Genomic DNA, 20,657 nt, shown 5'->3' on the forward strand with positions numbered 1-20,657 from the left:
AAATAACGGATTACAGACTGCTTTGTAGATTTGGCATTTACTGTGGCAAAGAAGAACATAGCAATGGGGTGATGATCTCCATCATACATGCTCTTGTTGAACAGGCAGATGGACAATAGCAGAATTAGGTGCTCTGAAGGAAGAGAGAGGAGGAGGGGTGCACCTGAGTTGGTGATTAGTTGGGAGGGTTTCTGGGCATCCTCTAAATCAGATGATCTACTCCCATAGTCTGCCGGCCTGGATAATGATAGAGATGTCATTGTTTTGCTGTTAATAATCCAGGTGAAGGTTCATCTGCAGTGGATAATTATGGGGTTAAATTGGGGCAACTGCTGGGAAGCTAATGCAAATGGAGTGGTTATGCAACATCTTTCAATAATTAGAAATAGATTGATCTGTCGTGTAGTGCCCACTGTGTCTAATTCTAGGTTCTATGCTTTTTACTGGCAAGCTCCGTCCATTCTAAATTTCCAGTACCCATCATGAGTTGGCAGGAGAGGTATCCCCAGGAGAGATAGCCAGGTGTTGGCATCCTGGCCCCAGTTTAATGGTGCAAAACACACCCAGGCCAGAGGCCAGTAGTGCTTCTTCTAAAAACCCAGACCATGACTTGCCCCCTCCATCCTCTCCACTGCATATCCCCCTCACAAACAGCTGCTCTCGGCCCCCAATTCCATATTCTGTCTTCTGTGAGAGGCCACAAATGGGAATATTAAACTTCCAACCAATTGGAAAAACATGTTAAAGAGGATCCAATAGCCTGACAGGTTATTCCAAGTTCTAGTATTTTAACTTGTGACCCTGTTAATGTATGGGAGGTGCAAGATGAAATTATTCATTCTGGCCCTAGAAGGTATAAAGAGGCTCTCTGCCTTTCTCTTTGCAGGAAATGGGAGTATAAGTGAGAGGGGGTGAGACTCTCCAACAACCCACTGCTTGTAATAGCCACAGTTCTTGTCAGGATCAGCCACAAAAGTCACTAGATGAACCTATGCTTAGGGTTTTATGCATTACTAAAGCAGTAATAAAGTTGAAATAAGAAACAATAAACACCCCAAATTTATTAGCAAAATAAAACAGCAAACAGTCTATTAAACAAAGTGACACCAAACTGTAAATGTAGAAGTAGATCTGACCCTCAGAATCCACTTCTTTGCCCAGATCCAGTCTGTGGGGCTCTTCTCTGGTCACAGAAAGTACGATAGTCCTTTGTCTGCCCTTCACAGGTCCAAAGGGGCTTGTGATGAGAGTTTTTGGGGTTTCTACTTTTATATCAAGTGCCAGACTGTGGTGGAAGGCAATCCCTTTGTCCACCCCCAAACCAGTCCTGGCCAGTTGTCCCCTCTCCTGTGGGTTTGGCTCCAGCCTGGCTGGTGAAACGAAGGCAGGGGCAAGCGTGGTGTCAGATTCTTCTGAATGCGTCAGGGCAGGTCCCTTTGAAGGGTAATCAGGGCAGGTGCTTAATTCCTCCCCAGTCATCTTGCCAGGCAGACACACACCTCCCACACCAAGTCCCTTTGTCCACTGTCTGGGAGCAATACACATCTCACTCGAGGGAGCCACCAGGGGTCGGGTAACACCTGGACAGTGGTAGTAAGGCAGCTTTGGGTTCAGGCTGGAACATTACAACTGTCTAAAAGTGTCATTTCCAAATAAGTAACTTAAAATCCGACTGTAGAATTAAGTTGGATTTTGAGTTACTAATAAAAGTAGTCTTTGAAATATCATTCGAGCTGCTTCTAAACTGAATTTAGCTCTTATTAAATGTAATAGGACAGGTCGGGGGAGACAAGCTTTGTCACACTGAGAACCACTTTGGAGGGTTTTCGCTGCCAGGACATGTAAAAAAGTAAATATACATGACTTTCTTTTTTAATTCCATAAACCCCATGCTATGAGCCTTTAGGACCTATTTTGGGGTGGATCATAAGTATTAAAAGGGCCAATTGAGGCCTGGCAAAAGATTTAAATTGCTAGGTCCAAATGCAGCTTTAGCTGCACAAGAGGCTGAAATGGCAGCCTCGGGCCGGTTTTACTGTGCTGCGTTAGTCGGTGGTACGATCAGTGCTGCCGTCCATTAGTAGTATTTAATTTATAGGCCCTGGGTACATGTACTACCATATACTAGAGACTTCTAAGTAACAAATGTATCAGTGAAGCGCATATACCAATTGTACCATGTGTGGAAGGGAGAGCACAAGCCCTGGTTAGCAGAGGTAAATGACACAGAATCCTATGGCCAACAAAGAAACAGTTTTAGCAAAGGAAGGCAAAGATCTGGGGTGACCATGCAGAAAGGGCAAATTTACTACACTTTATTTGTACCTTTTACCCACTCCAAGACTTACCTCTTCTGAAGCCACTTCTCATCTTGCCACTTTATGTCTTCTCGCCTTTCTATACAGCTGTACAGTACTATCTAGGGCTGCGTGGCAAGTGCCAGGGTCAGTGCTGTGGTTAGTGCAGAACCACTGTGCACAGGCAACACCCTGGGTGGGGGTCACACTCCAGAGGTGATTTTTGAAAGGTCCTGCATTAGCAGCCGTATCACTGACAATCTCACAATAGGTGTTGTGTGCTGCCTCCAGCTCATTCAATAACTCTGACATGTGTGAACCAGCACAAATGGCCTGCCTGAGTCCTCTCGCTGCTTTCAAATCACAACTAAACAAACACCAACTCACCTTTAGTAAATCACTAGTTCTTTGCTATCACTTCAAAGCACCTAATATTATGGACTTGAATATACTGTCCGAAGAGAGTTGAGAAAAAGATGACATTATTTAATAATAAGATAGTAGACACTAACAATACATTTTGGGGTGCAATCATTACTCTGCATACATATCTTACTTTTACTCTCCCAACTAACAATCATAAGGTATTTTTTTGTCTTTGTAGTGTGGAGAACCTCTTTGGCGTCACCCTTGGAGGCACAAGTGTACCTTTGGTGAGTATGGTATCTCTTTCTTTCTTACTCAATCTCTTGCCTATATTTATTCTCTTTTCCTTATCCTTCTCTCCCTAACAAGTCTTCTTCTCCTTCTATTTTCCCCAATTTCTCTATGTATGTTTAAACTTATCCTCTTACAGTTCCTTGACTCTACTTATCACCAGTAAGAATGAAAAAAGTTTTGTTGAAAAGGGGAACATATATAGAGTAATTTCCTTCCACAAGGGTTTTGTGTTTTCTTGCTTGAGTATTTCACTCTTGTTCTCTCACTCATGTTCTCTCTCTGTTTTCCTTCCTTTGAAGCTTGGCTCTCTTCTTGGATCCGTTACTCAGACTGTCACATCTGTAACTAGGTAAGGATTCCCATGAGAGTAACACAATTCCCCTATGATTCTTGTGACATCACTCTATAGTGCTCGATCTACATCTAGACTAATAGGTGTGTGCCTCAGTGTCAAATTAAGGATTTTTGCTGCCCTGGAAAACAGACATATTTTGAGGGCTAGGAGTTCAGAATAACTTTTAATCTTGTTACCCATTTGGTAGTTCAAGCTGGTGTGATCCAAAACAAACTTTTAGAAATGCAGTTAAACACAAAAACCTTGAACATGATGCTGGAGAGAAAGAGAGAGAAAGTCAGAGAGGTGAGATACAGAGAAAGTTTACTTTCCCAGAGGGCCCTTGGAAGGTCGGGCCATGGGCAATTGCCACTTTGCTCATGGCTTAAAACATCTCTGTTGTGCTTAATACACCAAAACCTTCCTCATATCAGGGATCTTCAGTGCCCTCTTTGTCTCCTCCTACATTATCTGACGATCTCAGAAGTTTGGAAATTCTACTTCCTTTAGTTTTTTCTAAATACACTAAACCTCTGGGCATTGCTGCTGAAGGCAGAAGAGTGTATGTCTGAGAGCAAGTCACTGTTATACTTTATTTCTTCCCATAGTGTCAACATCACAAATGTAGTACCTCCAGTGGCCACACACCAGACTGCAAAACATTGAACACAGTAAAAGACATCTACAAAAGGGAACATTCTGTCGAATAAACCCCCAGCTAACATGGAAGAATTATAGTTAAATATATACATCAGATGGTATAGTGAGGAGGAGTACTGGATACGCAGCTCCTTAACTTGGGAATTTGTGTAATCTTGAGTTTTTGTGAACAAGGCACTACCAAACAAATTAGACATCTTCAACTCCCTTTGCACATCAGGTATCAGACATTATTTTTTGTTTCACAGATGTGTTGAACATTTTTTTAAGGATGGAGAATCTATTTCCATTATCACTTGACTAATTTTTGTCTGAACGGCTTTATTTCTGTTGGAAAAAGGAGGCATTTGTAATGTAAAGGGAATGTTTTGCAACATTAGTATGAAGTCTTTAAGAAGCTTCATGTATGTTCTTCACCCTAACATCGATTGAACATGATGCTTTTATGTCACTTGTGATCTTATTGTCACTTTGGAAAATAACATACTTTATTTTTCTTGTACTGTTCAACATCAAAAGAGTCTCTTGAACAAAAGATGGAGACTGCTCAACACATCCTCATCTAACTTGTCATGGCTGCACTTTGTGGTACCTATGTGAATGCCGCCTGACTTGTGGGAGCCTACGCTACTTAAACATCTCTATCTGATGAGTTTTATGGTACAGGTCCCCTATCCACACTAACCACCTGGAGAAAATGAGGGTGAAATGGCACCAGTGTCAGCCACTGACTCCCAAGTAGCCCAGTGGCTATTGGACCTGGAAACAAATGACTAAATTGTGTCCTCAAACCAGGCATTGTGAGAGGATATTTGGTCATTCATAGCAGCCCAGAAACCCCAGACACAGATATGCCTCTAGGAACCATCTAAAGGACTGTTTTTACGGGACCAGACCTTCATTAGTTTAGGGTTGGATCCTTTCACTTATTTTAAAGTATTTTTCATTTTCTGGCTGGTGCAAAGAGTGCATTGTTGAATGCAGTCACTGCATACTGAAACCCCACACTTATTACCTGAATCCTTTGATATTTTACTTAAAAAGACTTTCAAGTATCTTAGACAGATGAAGAGGACACAACAAAATGGCACCACATAAGTAATTATTGTCCACATCTCTTAATGTAAAACTTAAATTTATCACCTACCTCTTAGGAGCTAAAACCATGATTAGGGCCAGTTCTCTGGCCCAAGGGATGAGAGGCACTGTGGGGATGTACACCATTTATTAACATGTAAATTAATTCAGTTTTGAAACTTAATAAATGTCTAACTGTTCAAAGAGCACAGCTGTGAGTACTCGGCTGACACCTTAAGAAAACTGACTGTGAAACTGCAATAATGTGGAGGTTATTTAAAAATTGTCAGGTGGCCCAGCATCCAAACAAATCAGAGGAGCTTTGGCCTCTGCTCTCCCAGAGAAAAACACCTTTTTTGGGGGTCTCTGTAATGGGAGTGCATTCCTGGATAAGGCAAAATTCAAATGTTTATGACACAAAGGGAGTTTATTTTCATGTGCATACCTGAAAAAATAAAGAGGTTAGAAGGTAATTGTAAGAAACCTAGTTATTGGGTGAGGTGCTCTTAACCTTTCTTTAGCAACAAGCACAGCCTTTGTCAGTGTGAACCACAAAAGTCACAAAATTAACCAGTGCTTAACCCTTTAGCAGGTTGGCAAGAAGAGCAGTCAGGCTTAACTTAGAAGCACTGCATTAAGTATTTATGCACCACATAGAAGAAAAAAACATCCCAATTTAGAAAAAAGAGAAAGGTTTAAAGAATATAATGATACGAACACAAAATCAATCCAACCTGAAGAACCAGAGTTATGAATTCCTAAAGTTTTACCATCTAGTGGTGGAGTCAAAAGTTATGGCTGACTGCGGTAGAGCACAGATCAAATATATGAGGTGGATTGGGTCTGGACCAAATGTTTAGGACAAGAGAATAACAACTTTTTAAAAGTGGTATTATTAGAACTGTAACATAAAATTAGAATTCTTTTTTGACGCCAAAATATGCCCCCAATCAAAATCTAGCAATTATTAAATGTAATAAGGTAATCCAATGTTATCCAATGGGAGCGGTAGGTTTCACGTACTTTGAAGGGCTACTTAAGTGGGTGCCACAATAAGTGCTGAAAGCTCATTATTAACATATCATTTACAGCCTTGGATACATGTAAAGCCACTTCACTAGGGACTTACCAGTAAATTAATTGTACCAATTGGGTGGAAGCCAATTCTACCATGCTTGAAAGGAGTGAGTACTAGCACTTTGGCACTGGTTAGCAGTGGTAAAGTGCACAGAGTCCTAACCCAACAAACATGAATTTCAGCAACCAGGAAGAGAGAAGGGGAAAAGGTCTGAGGGAAGATCACACAAAAGGTGCTTGAACAGTCATCATCATTGTGACTTTACATCCCTGTGTGGATGGGTTTGCAAGACAAGGTGGAAACCCAGCATCTCCCCCACCTCTAAGGCACTAACGGGAGCACACGTTTAGCTGAGTGGGTGCATTGCCAATTTATAGTAGTATTCCTGCATCGCTAAACTCCTAATGATCCAAATGCCCCCCTTGTTTGTTTAATTGCATGTTGTCCCACATCACCATTGCATTGATACTTATGTGAGGGATTTAGACTACTGGAACTTCATGTGCAAGATATGTTTACAAAAAAATTAGTATCATATTTATGGCCAAGTGGTGCAGTGATGCAAGTCACCTTGCTGCGCTGCTTCACAGTCAGGTGGCAGGAATGAGCTGTATTTATCCCAGTACGGCATATTCCCGTCCATTCCTGTCCATTCCCCAGCACTGGCACACAATGGACAGCGTAGTTCCAACACAGGCACCCTTGCCAATGCAGGCTCTGTTGCATGTAGGATTGTTTTTGTGCAGGAAGGGGCAACTTCCTGCACAAAACAATCCCCAAATACTTTTTTTCTCTTTCTACGTGTGCTGCAGAGTGCAGCACACTGAGAAAAAGGAAGCAACGCGGAGACAAGATGATGTTTCTCCTTGTTACACATGCCCTGGGAAGGCACAGGTTTTTGCTGCATTCCCAGGTTCACACAACACCCGTGGAATGACTCCCTGGTGCAGATTAAGGCAGTGCAGCGATTAGTCCTGAGTTGCTTTAGTCTAGATTTGTGAAGCCGCTCAGGGCCACACAGGGTGGCCTTGTGTGGCTTCATAAATCCCATTTGTGAATTGTGTTGTGCATGTACCACGTTACAAGGAACACCTGCTTCACCTCCAGGAGGTGCTCCAGGCCCTGCAACAGGCAGGACTGACAATAACGGCCAGTACGTGCCAGATCGGGCAGGGTTCTGTGGTGTACTTGGGACGCCTAGTAGGCGGTGGCAAGGTGCAGCCCCTCCAGGCCAAGACTGAAACAATCATGGCTTGCCAACCACTGATAATCCAAACTCAAGTGAGAGCCTTCCTAGGCCTCACTGGTTACTACCACAGATTTGTTAGGTGATATGGCACCACTGTGGCCCAGTTAACTGAGCCGACTTCTGAAAAGCATTCCATGTTGGTGATCTGGACTGAGGCTCGTCAAAAAGCCTTTGATTCCCAAAAAGACGCCATGTGCACAGCACCTGTGCTCAAGCCCCTGGTTACCCATATTGCAGATGGACGCTTCAGAGCATGGCATGGGGCAGTCTTAGCACAGCTGAATTAGGAGAACCAAGACCAACTTGTAACCTTCATTAGCAAGAGGTTACTTCCACAGGAACGGAAGTGGAGTGCCTTTGAAAGAGAGGCATTTACTGAGGTCTGGGCACTGAAGAAGCTGAGACCATACCTGTTTGGGACTCACTTCTGGACTCAGACAGACCACAGGCCCCTCAGATGGCTCATGCAGATCAGGGGTGAAAATCCTAAACTCTTGAGGTGGTCCATCTCCCTACAGGAAATGGACTTTATGATGGAGCATTGCCCGGGGACTGACTATGCCAACGCCGATGGTCTCTCCAGATTCTTCCGCCTTAGTGATGAGAGCTCCCACTTTCAGCTGGGGGGACACATATTAGACCTGAAAGCCTTAGGGTGGTCATCCCCCAACTTTTTGCCTACCTCCCTCCATTTTTCTGAAACAGTTTTTGCTGGTTTTAGGACTCTCTACACTTTACCTCTGCTGTCCAGTGCTCTCTCCCTTCAACATGGTAACCTTGGTTCCTACCCAAATGACATATTTAATTTACCTACATTTCCCTAGTAAAGTGCCCTACATGTGCCCGAGGCCTGTAAATTAAATGCCACTAGTGGGCCTGCAGCGCTGATTGTGCCACCCACTTAATCCTTTGTTAGACCTGACAGCCTTAGGGTGGTTATCTCCAACTTTTTGCCTGTTTCCCTCCTCTTTTTTCACACTGTTTTTGCTGGTTTTAGGATTCTACACACTTTACCTCTGCTAACAAGTGCTTAAATGCATATACTCTCTCCCTTAAAACATGGTAACATTTGTTCAAACCCAATTGGCATATTTGATTTACTTGTAAGTCCCTAAGAAAGTGCACTACGTGTTCCCAGTGCCTTTAGATTGAATGCTACTAGTGGGCCTACAGCACTGGTTGTGCCAATCACATAAGTAGCCCCTTAAACATGTCTCAGACCTGCCACTGCAAAGCCTGTGTGTGCAGTTTCACTGCCAATTCAACTTGACATTTAAAAGTACTCACCAAGACTTAAACAGGGAAGTCCATGAAAGTATTGATTAGCCAACCTTGACTTTAGGCTGGAAGGAGGATATGTTGGAAATGGTCTCTCTGCAGTGTCACACCCAAACTTTTTGCCTTCTTCCTCTTCTTTTTCTGACCTCATTTTTACTGGCTTTAGGACTCTGAACACTTTACCACTGCTAACCAGTACTAAAGTGCATGTGCTCTCTCACTAAAAACATGATAAGATTTGCTCATACCCGATTGGCATATTTAATTTACTTATAAGTCTCCAGTAAAGTACACTACATGTGCCCAGGGACTGTAAATTAAATGCTACTAGTGGGCCTGTAGCACTGATTGTGCCACCCACATAAGTATCCCTTAACCATGTCTCAGGCCTGCCATTGCAGGGCCTGTGTGTACAGTCTCAATATTTAAAACTTGATATCCTGGTACCAAAACGTCAGAACAACTTCTCCATACAGACTAATAGTATAGGAAAAATGATACCTGTTAGAATGAGATGTATTTACAATAGGATTGTGTGAAGAGTTCATCAACTACACAAAGACCTCCGGGAACTCCACTTCCTACATGGAGCACCCTCACTTCATATCAAACAACTCAACAAATGTATAACTGACTATGCCTACTCCTTGGCACACAGCAAAAACAGCAACCAAAAGAGAACCAGGAAGCAAGCAGCTTGGTACGCATATGAACTACAAGCAACAAAACAACGCTGGAAGGAACTGGAGATAACGTGGAAAATCCATTGCAAAGAAGCAGACAAGGACACCTTAAAAGGGGCCCGAGACTCTTCCACCAGCAGATTAAAGAAACCAAAAAGAAGATCCTAGCAGATCGTATGCAAATTAAAAACAGCAGATGAAAAGAAGTCTTCAAAATCATCGAAGAATTTGCTGCATCAGCCTCCACCACCACCATCATGTAGCCCCCTTCAAGATTTTGCACGACCTGTCAGAATTCTTCAGCAACATAAACAAAACCATGTACAACAATTTTGATTCACAGCCAGATACCACTAATCTCACTTCCAGCCTGCCACCAAAGACCTTGGAAACACTCAGACAGCTTGGAAAACAGCCACCAAGGAAGAGACAAACAACATCATGAGATTGAACCACTCTAAGGCTCGACAGACCATTGCCTCTACGAAGTCTTCAACGTGGGTGCCTCTCCTATCAGTGAAGTTCTCACCCACACACTGAACTCCTCCATTACCATGGCAACATTCCTGGAGACCTGGAAACTGCTAGCTAACTGCCACCCTTAGTCAAGATAGTGAAGAAAATTATCAACAATTAACTGACCCACCACCTTGACAAGTTCCATCTCTTGGACACCACATAATCAGGAGGCTTCTGAGCCAATCACAGGACTAAAACAGCTCTCCTCTCGGTGATCAATGATATTAGAATGATCCTGGACTGAGTAGAAACAGAGGCACTCATGTTGCTCATCCTTTCTGCTTCCTTTGACACAGTCTCCCCCTCTGCCCTCATCAGAAGACTTCATGAAGTGGGTATCCAGGGACTTGTCCTCAACTGGATATGATCCTTCCTTACAGGAAGAAACCAAAGAGTCAGCTTGCCACCATACAAATCAGAAGCCAATAATCACACAGTCCCCTAAGAATCATCTCTCAGCCTGGCATTACACAACAGCTAGATGACCGCTACATTACCCCATGGGCAGACCTCATCAGATCACATGGCATCAACATTCTTTCATACTCAGACAACACTTAACTGATACACCCCCTGTCAGATGAGACCCTGGCAACAAAAAACAAGTTTGCAGATGCATGTCTGCTGTGAAGAACCGGATGAGATCCAACAGCCAAAAGCTCAACACAGACAAGACCAAAGTAGGAATCTTCAGAAAGAAGACCTCGGCATGGGACTTCACCTGGTGGTCAGCAGACCTCTACCCCACACCAGTCCCCACCGCTCACACCAAGAACCTCGGAATCATCCATGATGACAAACTCGACATGTCAGCCCAGATAAATGCTGTGACCTCCACCACCCCCCAGATACCTTTGATCCACAGGACTCTCACTAGCACAGGTAACCATACACACACACACACAACACACACACACACACACACACACAGAACTGGAAGGCCCGCTTTCTTTCACATTGCCCCCAAATCCTGAAATGACCTGGCATAGCTCATCAGAGTCTCCTCATCAACGCTCAAGTTCTGCAGGAAGCTGAAGACCTGACTCTTCAAGTAACCATCCTCGGTGTGGGCACATCCTCAGCTGAAGAACTTCCTCACACAATCGAAAAGGCAGAAGGTCCAGAAGAATGTAAAGAGATCCTCAAATTAAAAGCTGCTATATCCATGATTGATGCTGAAGGTCTCCCTACTCACAATTCAGAGCAATGACAAAATAGATGACCTACTTTTGATGCAAGTGAGCACTAGTGTTCCCTCTAAGCATCACCCTGTTTATAGTCTTGCCTGGGCACCCTACACAATATTAAATTAAGGAGAGGGAGCATGAAGCAATGTTAATGCAAGTTCTTCAAGTCCCACCACCAACAACCCAGATAACAACTTCCTTAACCACAAGGTTGAACCTAACCAGACACGGTAGATACCTGATGAAGCATGTCACTAGATACTTCTAGGGGGGAGAGTCCTTCTAACAACTAAAAAGGATTCCCTCAAGAAGGGTTGGAGACACGTTGAGTGGCTTGAGATAAACATCTCCACCAATCATTGGGTTCCCTCGGTATTGATGTGGTTCATAGCGAAATTGGAAAGGGAAAGAACCCACTTAAAAAACATCTATTGCCCTCTATTGGTAATAAAAGGATAATTTACATAAGCATTCTGACTGTCACCCCGCTGGTGTAAACTGCTCCCTGAGTGGAGATAAAGGCCTTGATGTGGGGAGGTGTTCTGTTCCACTGGCAGGATGACTTAATTTAGTTCAAAGCAGCCTCTCCTATCACAAGCAGATATCAGATGACACCTTGATAGGCCCCTTCTTTTGTCCTCCAGTCAGACAAGCAACAAACCCATGGGGGAAAACTATACCCAGAACATATTTGTAGTGACCACAGAGGAGGGGCTGCTAATTATCCTGACTACACCTCTTGGTGTGCTCACACAGGATCTGCACACAAGAATGGTTTTAACATTTCATATTTTAGAAGAATGAGGAACTGTAGTATTCTTTGCAGTAGGACATATAGGAACTGCTACAAAAGTGGGTAGGGTTATCCCTGAAAACTTTTACCCCATTGGTTGGGGAGGGGGCAGGAGTCATCTTAACCCAAAAACCAGTGCCAGGCTAAAATGCAGCATGCCCTGACACACTAGTCAGACACTGCTCAGAAGAGGACTGAACCTGCTCTCAGTGACCTGAAAGGTGCCTGGAAGGGACGAACCTGCTTTCTTTTGTACCCAGGACACGGAATTGAATCCCAATGCCCATAGGGCTGACTCCTATTCAAGTTACAGGGACACAAGGCCTTTTCCTGCAACTGCCCAGCTGAGCAGTTCCAACTGGAACTTCCCTGAACCCTGCTGTGGGGCTCTGCTGGAGTGAGCCCTGAATTCCTAGTGATGCTCTTCCTGAGGTCCTGACCCCCTTGGCTGTATCTCACTAGGCTTCTACCATCCATGAGAAACTGGGAATTAAAAGCTTTTCCAATTTTAAGACCTTCAAAGTAAGGAGACAAACCTGCCAAACAGATTCTCCCAAGATGTGCTAAGGATTCCGGATTCTCCCACTTAAAGCATCTCTGCAGCAGCACATCCAATCCAGTAGGACCTTGCAGAGAAGGTATCCGGCCTCATGAAGCCATCTATGGCTATAGCCTGCCATCTTGCCTGCTGAAGGACTCTGAGCTCCAAAAAAGTGACGGAGGGCCTGATTTAGACCTTGACGGATGAGTTACTCTGTTGCAAAGGTGACAGATTTCCTGTGCGCCAAAATATAAATCCCATAGGATATAATAGGATTTATGTTTCGGCAGATGGGAAATCCATCACCTTTGGGGCGGAGAAACTCATCCCTCAAGATCTAAATCAGGCCCTAAGTGGGAAAGTAGAAGTCTTGACCAAGTGAAGGCACAGATAGTATCCAACTGTCAAGAGGACTTCCCTGGATGCAAAATTCAAATTTCTCCCACTCCGATCCTTTCCTGCCAAAACTAACAGCTTTCCTGGGACAGCATCCGGTGGCTGTCCGATCTTGTGGAGTTCTCTTCGGCTACAGTTTGTTGCTTTGCCATGCTGATGATTTTTGAATTCCATTTTTGAGACCAAGCTCTAAAGTAAAACCTCCAATCTGGGCAAATTAGATTTCTACATCTGACTCACGTGCCTTTGTAGACTGCTTCAAATCACACTCACATCCCGGTCTACAGCTAACAATTGACTGTGGTTTGTGCAAAACACTTTGTCATTATTTTTATTCAGAACATTTAAAATTGCTATCTTTGTGTAGGCGGGTTGAATTTAGGTACATTTGGTGACTTTGATGGTTCACCCTGAAAGGGATTCTAACTGATTGTCATGCCAACTTCACTAATATCCCAATTTCCTCATTTGTGGTCAGCACTAGATCCAGGATTTGTGGTTTGCAGTACCACACAGTGATATAAGTTGAATAAAAAATAATAATAATAAAAATACCTTTTTTAATTCATATCAAAATTAACTTTTTGTATTTCTAATTGGCTTTTTATTTTTGTAGGGTCATTTTTGATTTTTCCTAATTTCATTCCTTCTCTCAGTTTTTTCACTTTAAGGGGCATTTTTATACGTTGTTCGCGCTGAATTAGCATAATTTCTTTTACGTAAACTCGCTGCTAGCCTAACTCCATATTTATATTTTGACTTTAGACACGTTTAACGTCAAAATATAGGAGTTTGCACCATTTTTTGGATGCGTGAACCTACCTTGCATCAATGAGATGCAAGGTAGGCGTTCCCATCTAAAAAATCGTGCTATCCCCATAGCCTCATATTTATACCCTGTGCTAAAATGACGCACGGGTGGGAGGAGGGATTAAATATTGGTGCAAAGCTTGCCAGAAGAACACCTGAGGATGGGGGACCCCATAAACTTTTTGCAGCAAAACTGCATTAGCACAGTTTTGCGGCAAAAAGCATAAGTATGGGCCTACGTTTTTAATAACATGGGAAGCAGGCAAAGGTGAGGAAGATGTACAGTGAGAAGGGTCTGAGGTTGAGCAGGGACTTCACGAAGGAGGGGTAACAAATCAGCCTCAATTCTTGGGAAGAGATCCAACTCCTACAATCTACCCAAAAGGAGCATGAAGATGAGGTGGAAGAGAGGGAGAGGAGAATGCCATTGAGGAAGCTCCAGTGCTAGACTAGTGTGTCACTCCAGGAGAACCTCACCTGCATTGTCCAGGGCAGGGAGCAGTGTATCAGCCCACAGGTTGCCCTCTCCCCAGATCTGGATAAAGGCAGACAGAGAAGGCTTTGAAATTTCAGCTTGCCATCAGAGCATTGAAAGACAAAAAGCAGGCCCTAGTTGATGAAGAGGAAATGTTGAACTTGGCTTCTTTTCAGTGATCTATTGTAGTAAAGGTCTGCCACTGTGAGGATCCGTTAACCTTCATGTTGTTTTCCAGTTGCCTGTAGCACCATTTGCACCTGTCTATGTCAAAGCAAGCAAGCTATAATTGCTTTGGGGTGAAAGGAGGCCTGAGGCCATCGAGGTCAAATTCTGTGTACTACTTGAGTCTTTAAAGTGTCAACAAAAATGGTATTTCCAGGATCATTGGAGGTACAGCTTCTAGGAAGGCAGCCATGTATTGTTTCTCAGCAGTTTCCTGTATCCCATGAATGCAGCCTTCCAGACCTTTGACCTTCTTTTTGAGGTGTCAAAGTTCTGGCACTCAGTCCGGCTGCTGGTCCATTTATCGTCCCTGTTCCTCAAGCTTCCTATCCACTCTATTAAGTTGTTTTTCCACTGAAGTGAAGTGAAAATGCATGGATTTCATTTCTGTCAGTAAGCATGAGAGTGGCGCTATCGAAGCCTGACACTTTATTATTCAAGGCTGAGAGATATATTGTGTAGAAAAATATTGTGGAAGAGAATATTTGTCATTTTGATTACAATGATAGAACCATAATATTTTGTTTAGCAATATTTTTTACCTGTTTTACTGTCTGTCAGTATTTGTGTTCAAAAGGTTTTCCATACAACCCCTTGCAAGCATGGCACTCTGCTGTTTGGTGCAAATCTATCAACATTGATGGAGCAAATAAAGCAAGACTTTACTAAGTGGAAACATTTTTCTTCCGGCTCCTATTATAGGACACGGTTCAGATTATTAGTCTTGTGGTCCTCCCATGATTTAGCCATGTTTGGCTACTGCTGCTACCTGTCTCATTTAAGCAAGTTCAAATCTATTGAGCAACAAATTAAATCATACATGTTGGATGGCAAAAAAAAACAGAATGGTTCGTCAAAAGTATATCCAGATAGTTTTTGTGCAGGAAGTAAAATCCTTCCTGCGAAAAAACAGTCCTTAGATGCTTATTCATCTTTTCTATCTGTGCTGCAGAATGCAGGCACACATGGAAAGAGGAAGTAACAAGGACCGGCCGGTGCCCCCATTTTCTGTAAAACCGGAATCAGCTCTTTAAACTCTCTGTGTCTGCCTGCTGCAAGTGTGGACATGTCAGAAAAGATTTTAAATGAGTAATCCCCAGGAGTTGCAAAGGCCCTTGCTTTAATGGCCAATGAAAGAATTCTTTCTTTAATGCGATAGTCTCCAAAGTTAACCACTGTCGTCCATGGAGATTTTGCACTGGAGGACTGGACTGCTGGAACCCGATGGGCATGTGTGATGGTAAGATCCGTCTTACTGTCAGCTGGCTCTGTTAAAACATGCTGTTTCATCAAATCTGTGATTAATTTAATGACTGTCTGACCATTCTCTCACCCTTCTGGTATCCCTGTGAACCTTATGTTAGAGCAGCGAGAACGATTCTCAGCATCGTCCGCCCGAATCTGCAAATCGGCCAAATCAGCTTGATATCTGGCAATTGAAGCTTCCATGTCCCATCCACCATCTCCTAAGTCTGATACCCGTTGTTCAACTTCCTTAACATGTGTACTCAATTGCTGCATGTTGTTGTTTATGAGGCTTAGCTAGGCTTCCGTCTTTCGAGTTGCCTCTTCCTGTGACAATTTTAGAGCCTTTAGCTCACTGAGGATCTGAAGAAGCCGACACCCTGTAGCTGAAGAACCTTCTCCCACTTGTTCACCTCCTATCTGATTGTGGAGAGCCAGCCCGGAATGCGCAAGACCTGAACAGGACAAAGAGCCCATATTTTCCACTATTTTCCCCAATTCCTGATGCCCTGTTGTGGCCCCATTTCAATTAAGTCCGAAGTAAGGGGAGAATCTATTGACCCGGCAGAAATATAAGGGTCAGTAAATGATACGGAGATGGAGACTGCAGAAAAGATACTGAGTTGCGTTTGGCCAGGCCCCTCCCGTGAAGTGCTCCACTGGAGGTGCTGTTTAGGGGGTTACTTGGCCTCTTTGGATCCGCTCGAGGTAAATAGCGGATACGTCTGTAGTTGCCCATTCCTATTTTGTTGGGTTCGTACCTGATCATCCTTCATCTGTTCGGTAAGGCACAAGTCCTGTGGCAGGCTAAGATTATCGCTCAGGTTCTGCAAGTTGCCCCTATCCGGCTACCAAGTACGAGTTCATTGCATTCAGATTCCACAATCACACTTTTTCTTTGGGAGTAGCTTGAGAGGTGAAGGAGGAAACTGGTGTTTGAGCAGGGGGTTGCGGTACTGAGAAGGTTAAGCCTGGACTGGAGGTTTTATGCAATGAAGAGGGGTGCTTGGCCTTCAGTTTTGCACCACCTTCATATTTTTACCAGTCGGCGTGCCTTTGTTTGGAATTCACGAGCAATACTTTTCATTATGCTGGGTAAGTATGACAAAGCACCCCCTTTATTTATTTATTTGCACCAACTTAGATGCCACAAGCTACACCCACGCCTACGTGCTTCTGCAGCACGTCAAGCTGGCACTGACCCTGAAAGAGGGCCTAGTGCCAACATCTATGGGAGGGCTGTGTGGGGGGGTTTATTTCGGATGCTTTTCACGATGCATCACGCCCCTCCACTTCACTGCTATGGCACTTTTTTGTTTTTCACAGCACCCTCACCCCTGCCTGCTTTGTCGCTGAAGTTTGCGCTGCTTTTATGAGTTCCCAATTACGATTCTGAGTCGAAGATAGGCTCTGATTCTGATGGGGGGAGGGAGGTTCATGGGCTCCTCTGGGTAATGAAACAGGTTTATGGAAACCTTCACGTTCTACCACCCGGTATTGCGCCTGTGTCCCGGCGTGGAAATGTTAGCTCTGTAGCCAAACAACCGCACGGCTCCCATTCCGTGTCATCTGACGACGCGCTGCTCCCTCCTATGCCTCCGATGTCTCGACATTAGCCATGGAACGTGACGGGAGCTCCTGAAGGGTGTGAAAATCAATGAAATAGTTACTATTTCATATAAATATGTTGGCACAAATAATATTATTTACAAACATATAGCTCAATTGGGTGTAGATTTTCTGATGGGGTAGCATTGTTGTATATGATATTTAGGGTATATTATCTTTGTGACATTATAAATGGCCTCACTGTTATGGTGGCAGACAGTGTATCTGGCAATAACAACATTTCCCCAAGTATAATCTCATGTGCATTGGTCAGGTTGATGTCAATTCATTTATAAATTCAAAGAGATGAATTGTTCTAGAGAAGTGTGTGATACAAAGGGGACGATTACAAGCCCCCTGTGTCACAGGTGTGTCACTTTTTGTGAAGCACTGGTGGTGCATTGTGCAGGCCCATATCTGCAAAGCCACGCTAAGATACTTTGTGCGACTTTTCATGGCCTTATAGATGTGAGACTATATTTACAGGCCACGTGGCGCAGGCCAGCAAGTGATCTTGCTGCGCTGCCCTGGGCCACAGGGAAAGGGCAGAAATGCACCGCATCTACAGGATACGGCGTATTTCTGTCCTCTCGCCCTGCGCTGGTGGACAATGGGCTGCCTAGCACCGACACAAGCACCCTTACACCATATCTACAAGGCCATTAAAGGCCACACGAAGTGGCTTTGCGTGGCCTTGTAGATATGGGTCTGCACAATGCATCGTTGGTGCATCACAAAAAGTGCACAGAATTGTAAGGTGTAAGGCAACGTAGCACGAGTTGCTGTGTTGCCTTACACTGCATGGTGGAGGTATTCCCAGGGCACTGCAGTGGGATTTCCCACGCAACATCCATGGGTTTTGCCACATTCCAGGGTTTACAATGCCTTAAAAATGTGTCAAAAACATATGCCTCCCCACAGGAGGCGCAATGAGGAGAAATATATTTTTTTCTCCTCGTTTTTTCCTCTTTCTATGTGTGCTCTATTCTGCAGCACACAAAGCAAGAGGAAATCACCTCTATTGATTGTTTTTGTGCAGGAAGGTGTCCCTTCCTGCTCAAAAACAATCACCCATACAACACAGACACCTGTTCATGGTGCAAGGATGCTTTGTGGACCATTGTGTGCCAGTGCATGAGAAAGGGACAGGAATGTGCTGTATCCCATAGACACATAGGACAGCGCATCAGGAATCCTTGCAACACTGCCCTGTGCCAAAACCTTGTAAATAAGCCCCACAGTGCATTTCTGCCCTCTCCCTGCAGAGCAGGGCAGTGCAGGAAGGTCACTTAGGGGCATATGCAAGAGCCCCCAGCACCCATTATAATGCCATATTAGTGTCATTTGTTTTATGCTAATGTGGCATTAGAGGGACAAAAACGCGGTGCCATATTTACAAAAGTGTGCAATGCATGCCTTGCTCCACTTTGCAACCCTATGCACTACATTATGCTTGTGCCAGGCATAATGTATGCGAAGGGGGCATTCTCCCGTTAGAGGGCTGAACAAATGGTGCAAAGAAATATAAGAGATTGTGTCATTTTTTCGGCACTTTTAGCGCCTGCTTAGCGCAGGCGTTAAAAGGAGGCTTCCATTGGGTACAATGGGCCTCTGAGTGGTTTGTGGGGTTCGTGTAAAAAAATGTGATGCTAATCCTGCAAAGCTCCGAATTAGCATCAAAAATTCTGATGCTAGTCCCCCAGCTACCGCCACGGTGCGCCATATTTTAAACATGGCGCGGACATGGATGGCATTGGGGGGGCTCTAAGGGACGCAAGAACAGTGGCGCTGCATAAATATGCCCCTTACTGTGCCGCTCTGCGCCTCTGGACTTGTAAAGAAGCCCCAAAGTGCACATCAGAGGCCACCTTGACACATTATGCCGCGTTTGCTCTTTGTGATAAAATGATGGGAGCTTCTGCTATAAAACCTGCTGGTGAAGGATTCATTGCATGTTAGTAATGACATTTATCTTTATTTTCAGTGTTGTTTTGAACGAGATACAAGGTTTGTTTCGAAGCCAAGTCAAGAATGTCCTTCTATGTAATTTCATGCGCAGTGATCCAGTGGCCCCCACCGTCCTGCCCCCGGTGGACTGTCTGGCCTTGTCCTACTCACTGGAGCTCTTCGCAGTGGATGAGAAGTCCTTCTGTGATGCCCTGAAGAATGTCACCCCTCTGTTGAAAAAGGGAGGTCATCTAGTGATGTTTGCATGCCTTGAGGGAACCTTTTTCAAGGTTGGGGATGTCAGGTTTCCTGCCTTCTGCCTCAAACAGGATTTTCTTACAGAGACTCTCATTGAACATGGTTATACCATTAAAGAATCTCACATTTTCGAACGGAAAACTCGAGGTTCATACGATGTTTTTGATTTTAAAAGTTATATCATTTTAAAAGCAACCAAAGAAAGGGACATTTAGAACCACGGGGGGGGCAACCATAGAGAGATCAGTTCTTGCCTGCATCAAACTCCTTCATACTGCACTTTTTTCATGATGATTGTAATTACTCTCTTGAAAATAATATGCAAACTAGGCAAGTTTAATAAATTAGTTTAATGATATATATTAGCACAATTGAAATGTATTCAGCTCAGAGTTGAGGCAGCATGATCTCAGTCTAGTAAAGCCTTGCTGAAGCCGGCTCATCAATGATTTCTGATTAAACTCATTCTGGCGAGGAGTGAGCTCACCTTAGATCACAGCCTTGTGCTTTCCTCATGCCCTCTTGGGCCTGCTTGGTACTTGTGGACCTGCTTCTCACCTTTCTTACTCCTCTCGCTTCTTCTTCTTGGTTTCTAACCACTTAGGTTATGGTGTGTGGGTCACTTGTTCCTTCTCCATCAAAGAAGCACAGGGCCTTCCTCTGGTGCTCAACTTTATATCATGAGCAGAGCATCAGAGGCTTAAACTCCTCTTTCATCAAATCAACACACAGACATGTTTTGTTCTGTGAATCCTCACATGTCAGCACCACAACACAAAATGTTAGTTTTGGTCAGAAGACATAGGAACCTTGTATCTGGTTAAGTGTGAGACAGCATTATTATTCACACTTTTTAGCACTCTTTAACTCATTCACTCTGAATCTGAAACAGACTTGGGAAGTGAACCTGTAAGTGAACTAATAAAATCCGTGAACTCTGTATCTGTCTCTGTCCTTTTTGTCCTACATTCCAGATAAACTCATTGGGAAACAGATGCATTGTGCATAAAGTTGTTGGTGATGCCATTCTTCACATATACAATCCTCTGTAGATGGCTGGAGCAGGATACATCTTGTGTATAATGTACAGCACAGTGCTAATCCTATGCGTAAAGACTTTGCTGCATAAGTGGGAAAGGACTTTCTACCTTTCTAGCTCAGTGTGGATGGCACTGCACTGATCCGAAGCCTAAAAACATTGTTAGCAAAACAGATATTTAGTGTGAGCAAATTCAGGGTGTTGCTTTGTATAAATCACTCTCTCTCTCCCTGTATCTGTATATATATTCACTGAAAAACCAAAGGTTACAGGGACGTTATAGTTAGGCTCCCATTTT

The 20,657-nt window shown here is 43.8% G+C and overlaps 1 protein-coding gene across 1 annotated transcript in view; it reads left to right on the plus strand.

Moving 5' to 3' along the window:
* The window catches only part of LOC138283070 (indolethylamine N-methyltransferase-like), a 62,013-nt gene extending 41,753 nt beyond the window's left edge, over nucleotides 1-20,260 (plus strand). Inside the window, exons 3-5 of the mRNA XM_069221220.1 lie at nucleotides 2,902-2,950; nucleotides 3,257-3,306; nucleotides 19,100-20,260. Of these exons, the coding sequence (XP_069077321.1) occupies nucleotides 2,902-2,950; nucleotides 3,257-3,306; nucleotides 19,100-19,535 (535 nt within the window). The 3' untranslated portion in view covers nucleotides 19,536-20,260. The remainder of the gene's footprint in view (nucleotides 1-2,901; nucleotides 2,951-3,256; nucleotides 3,307-19,099) is intronic.
* Nucleotides 20,261-20,657: the final 397 nt, after the last annotated feature.

The sequence above is a fragment of the Pleurodeles waltl genome, chromosome 2_2 (genome assembly GCF_031143425.1).
Source record: "Pleurodeles waltl isolate 20211129_DDA chromosome 2_2, aPleWal1.hap1.20221129, whole genome shotgun sequence".
NCBI lineage: Eukaryota > Metazoa > Chordata > Amphibia > Caudata > Salamandridae > Pleurodeles > Pleurodeles waltl.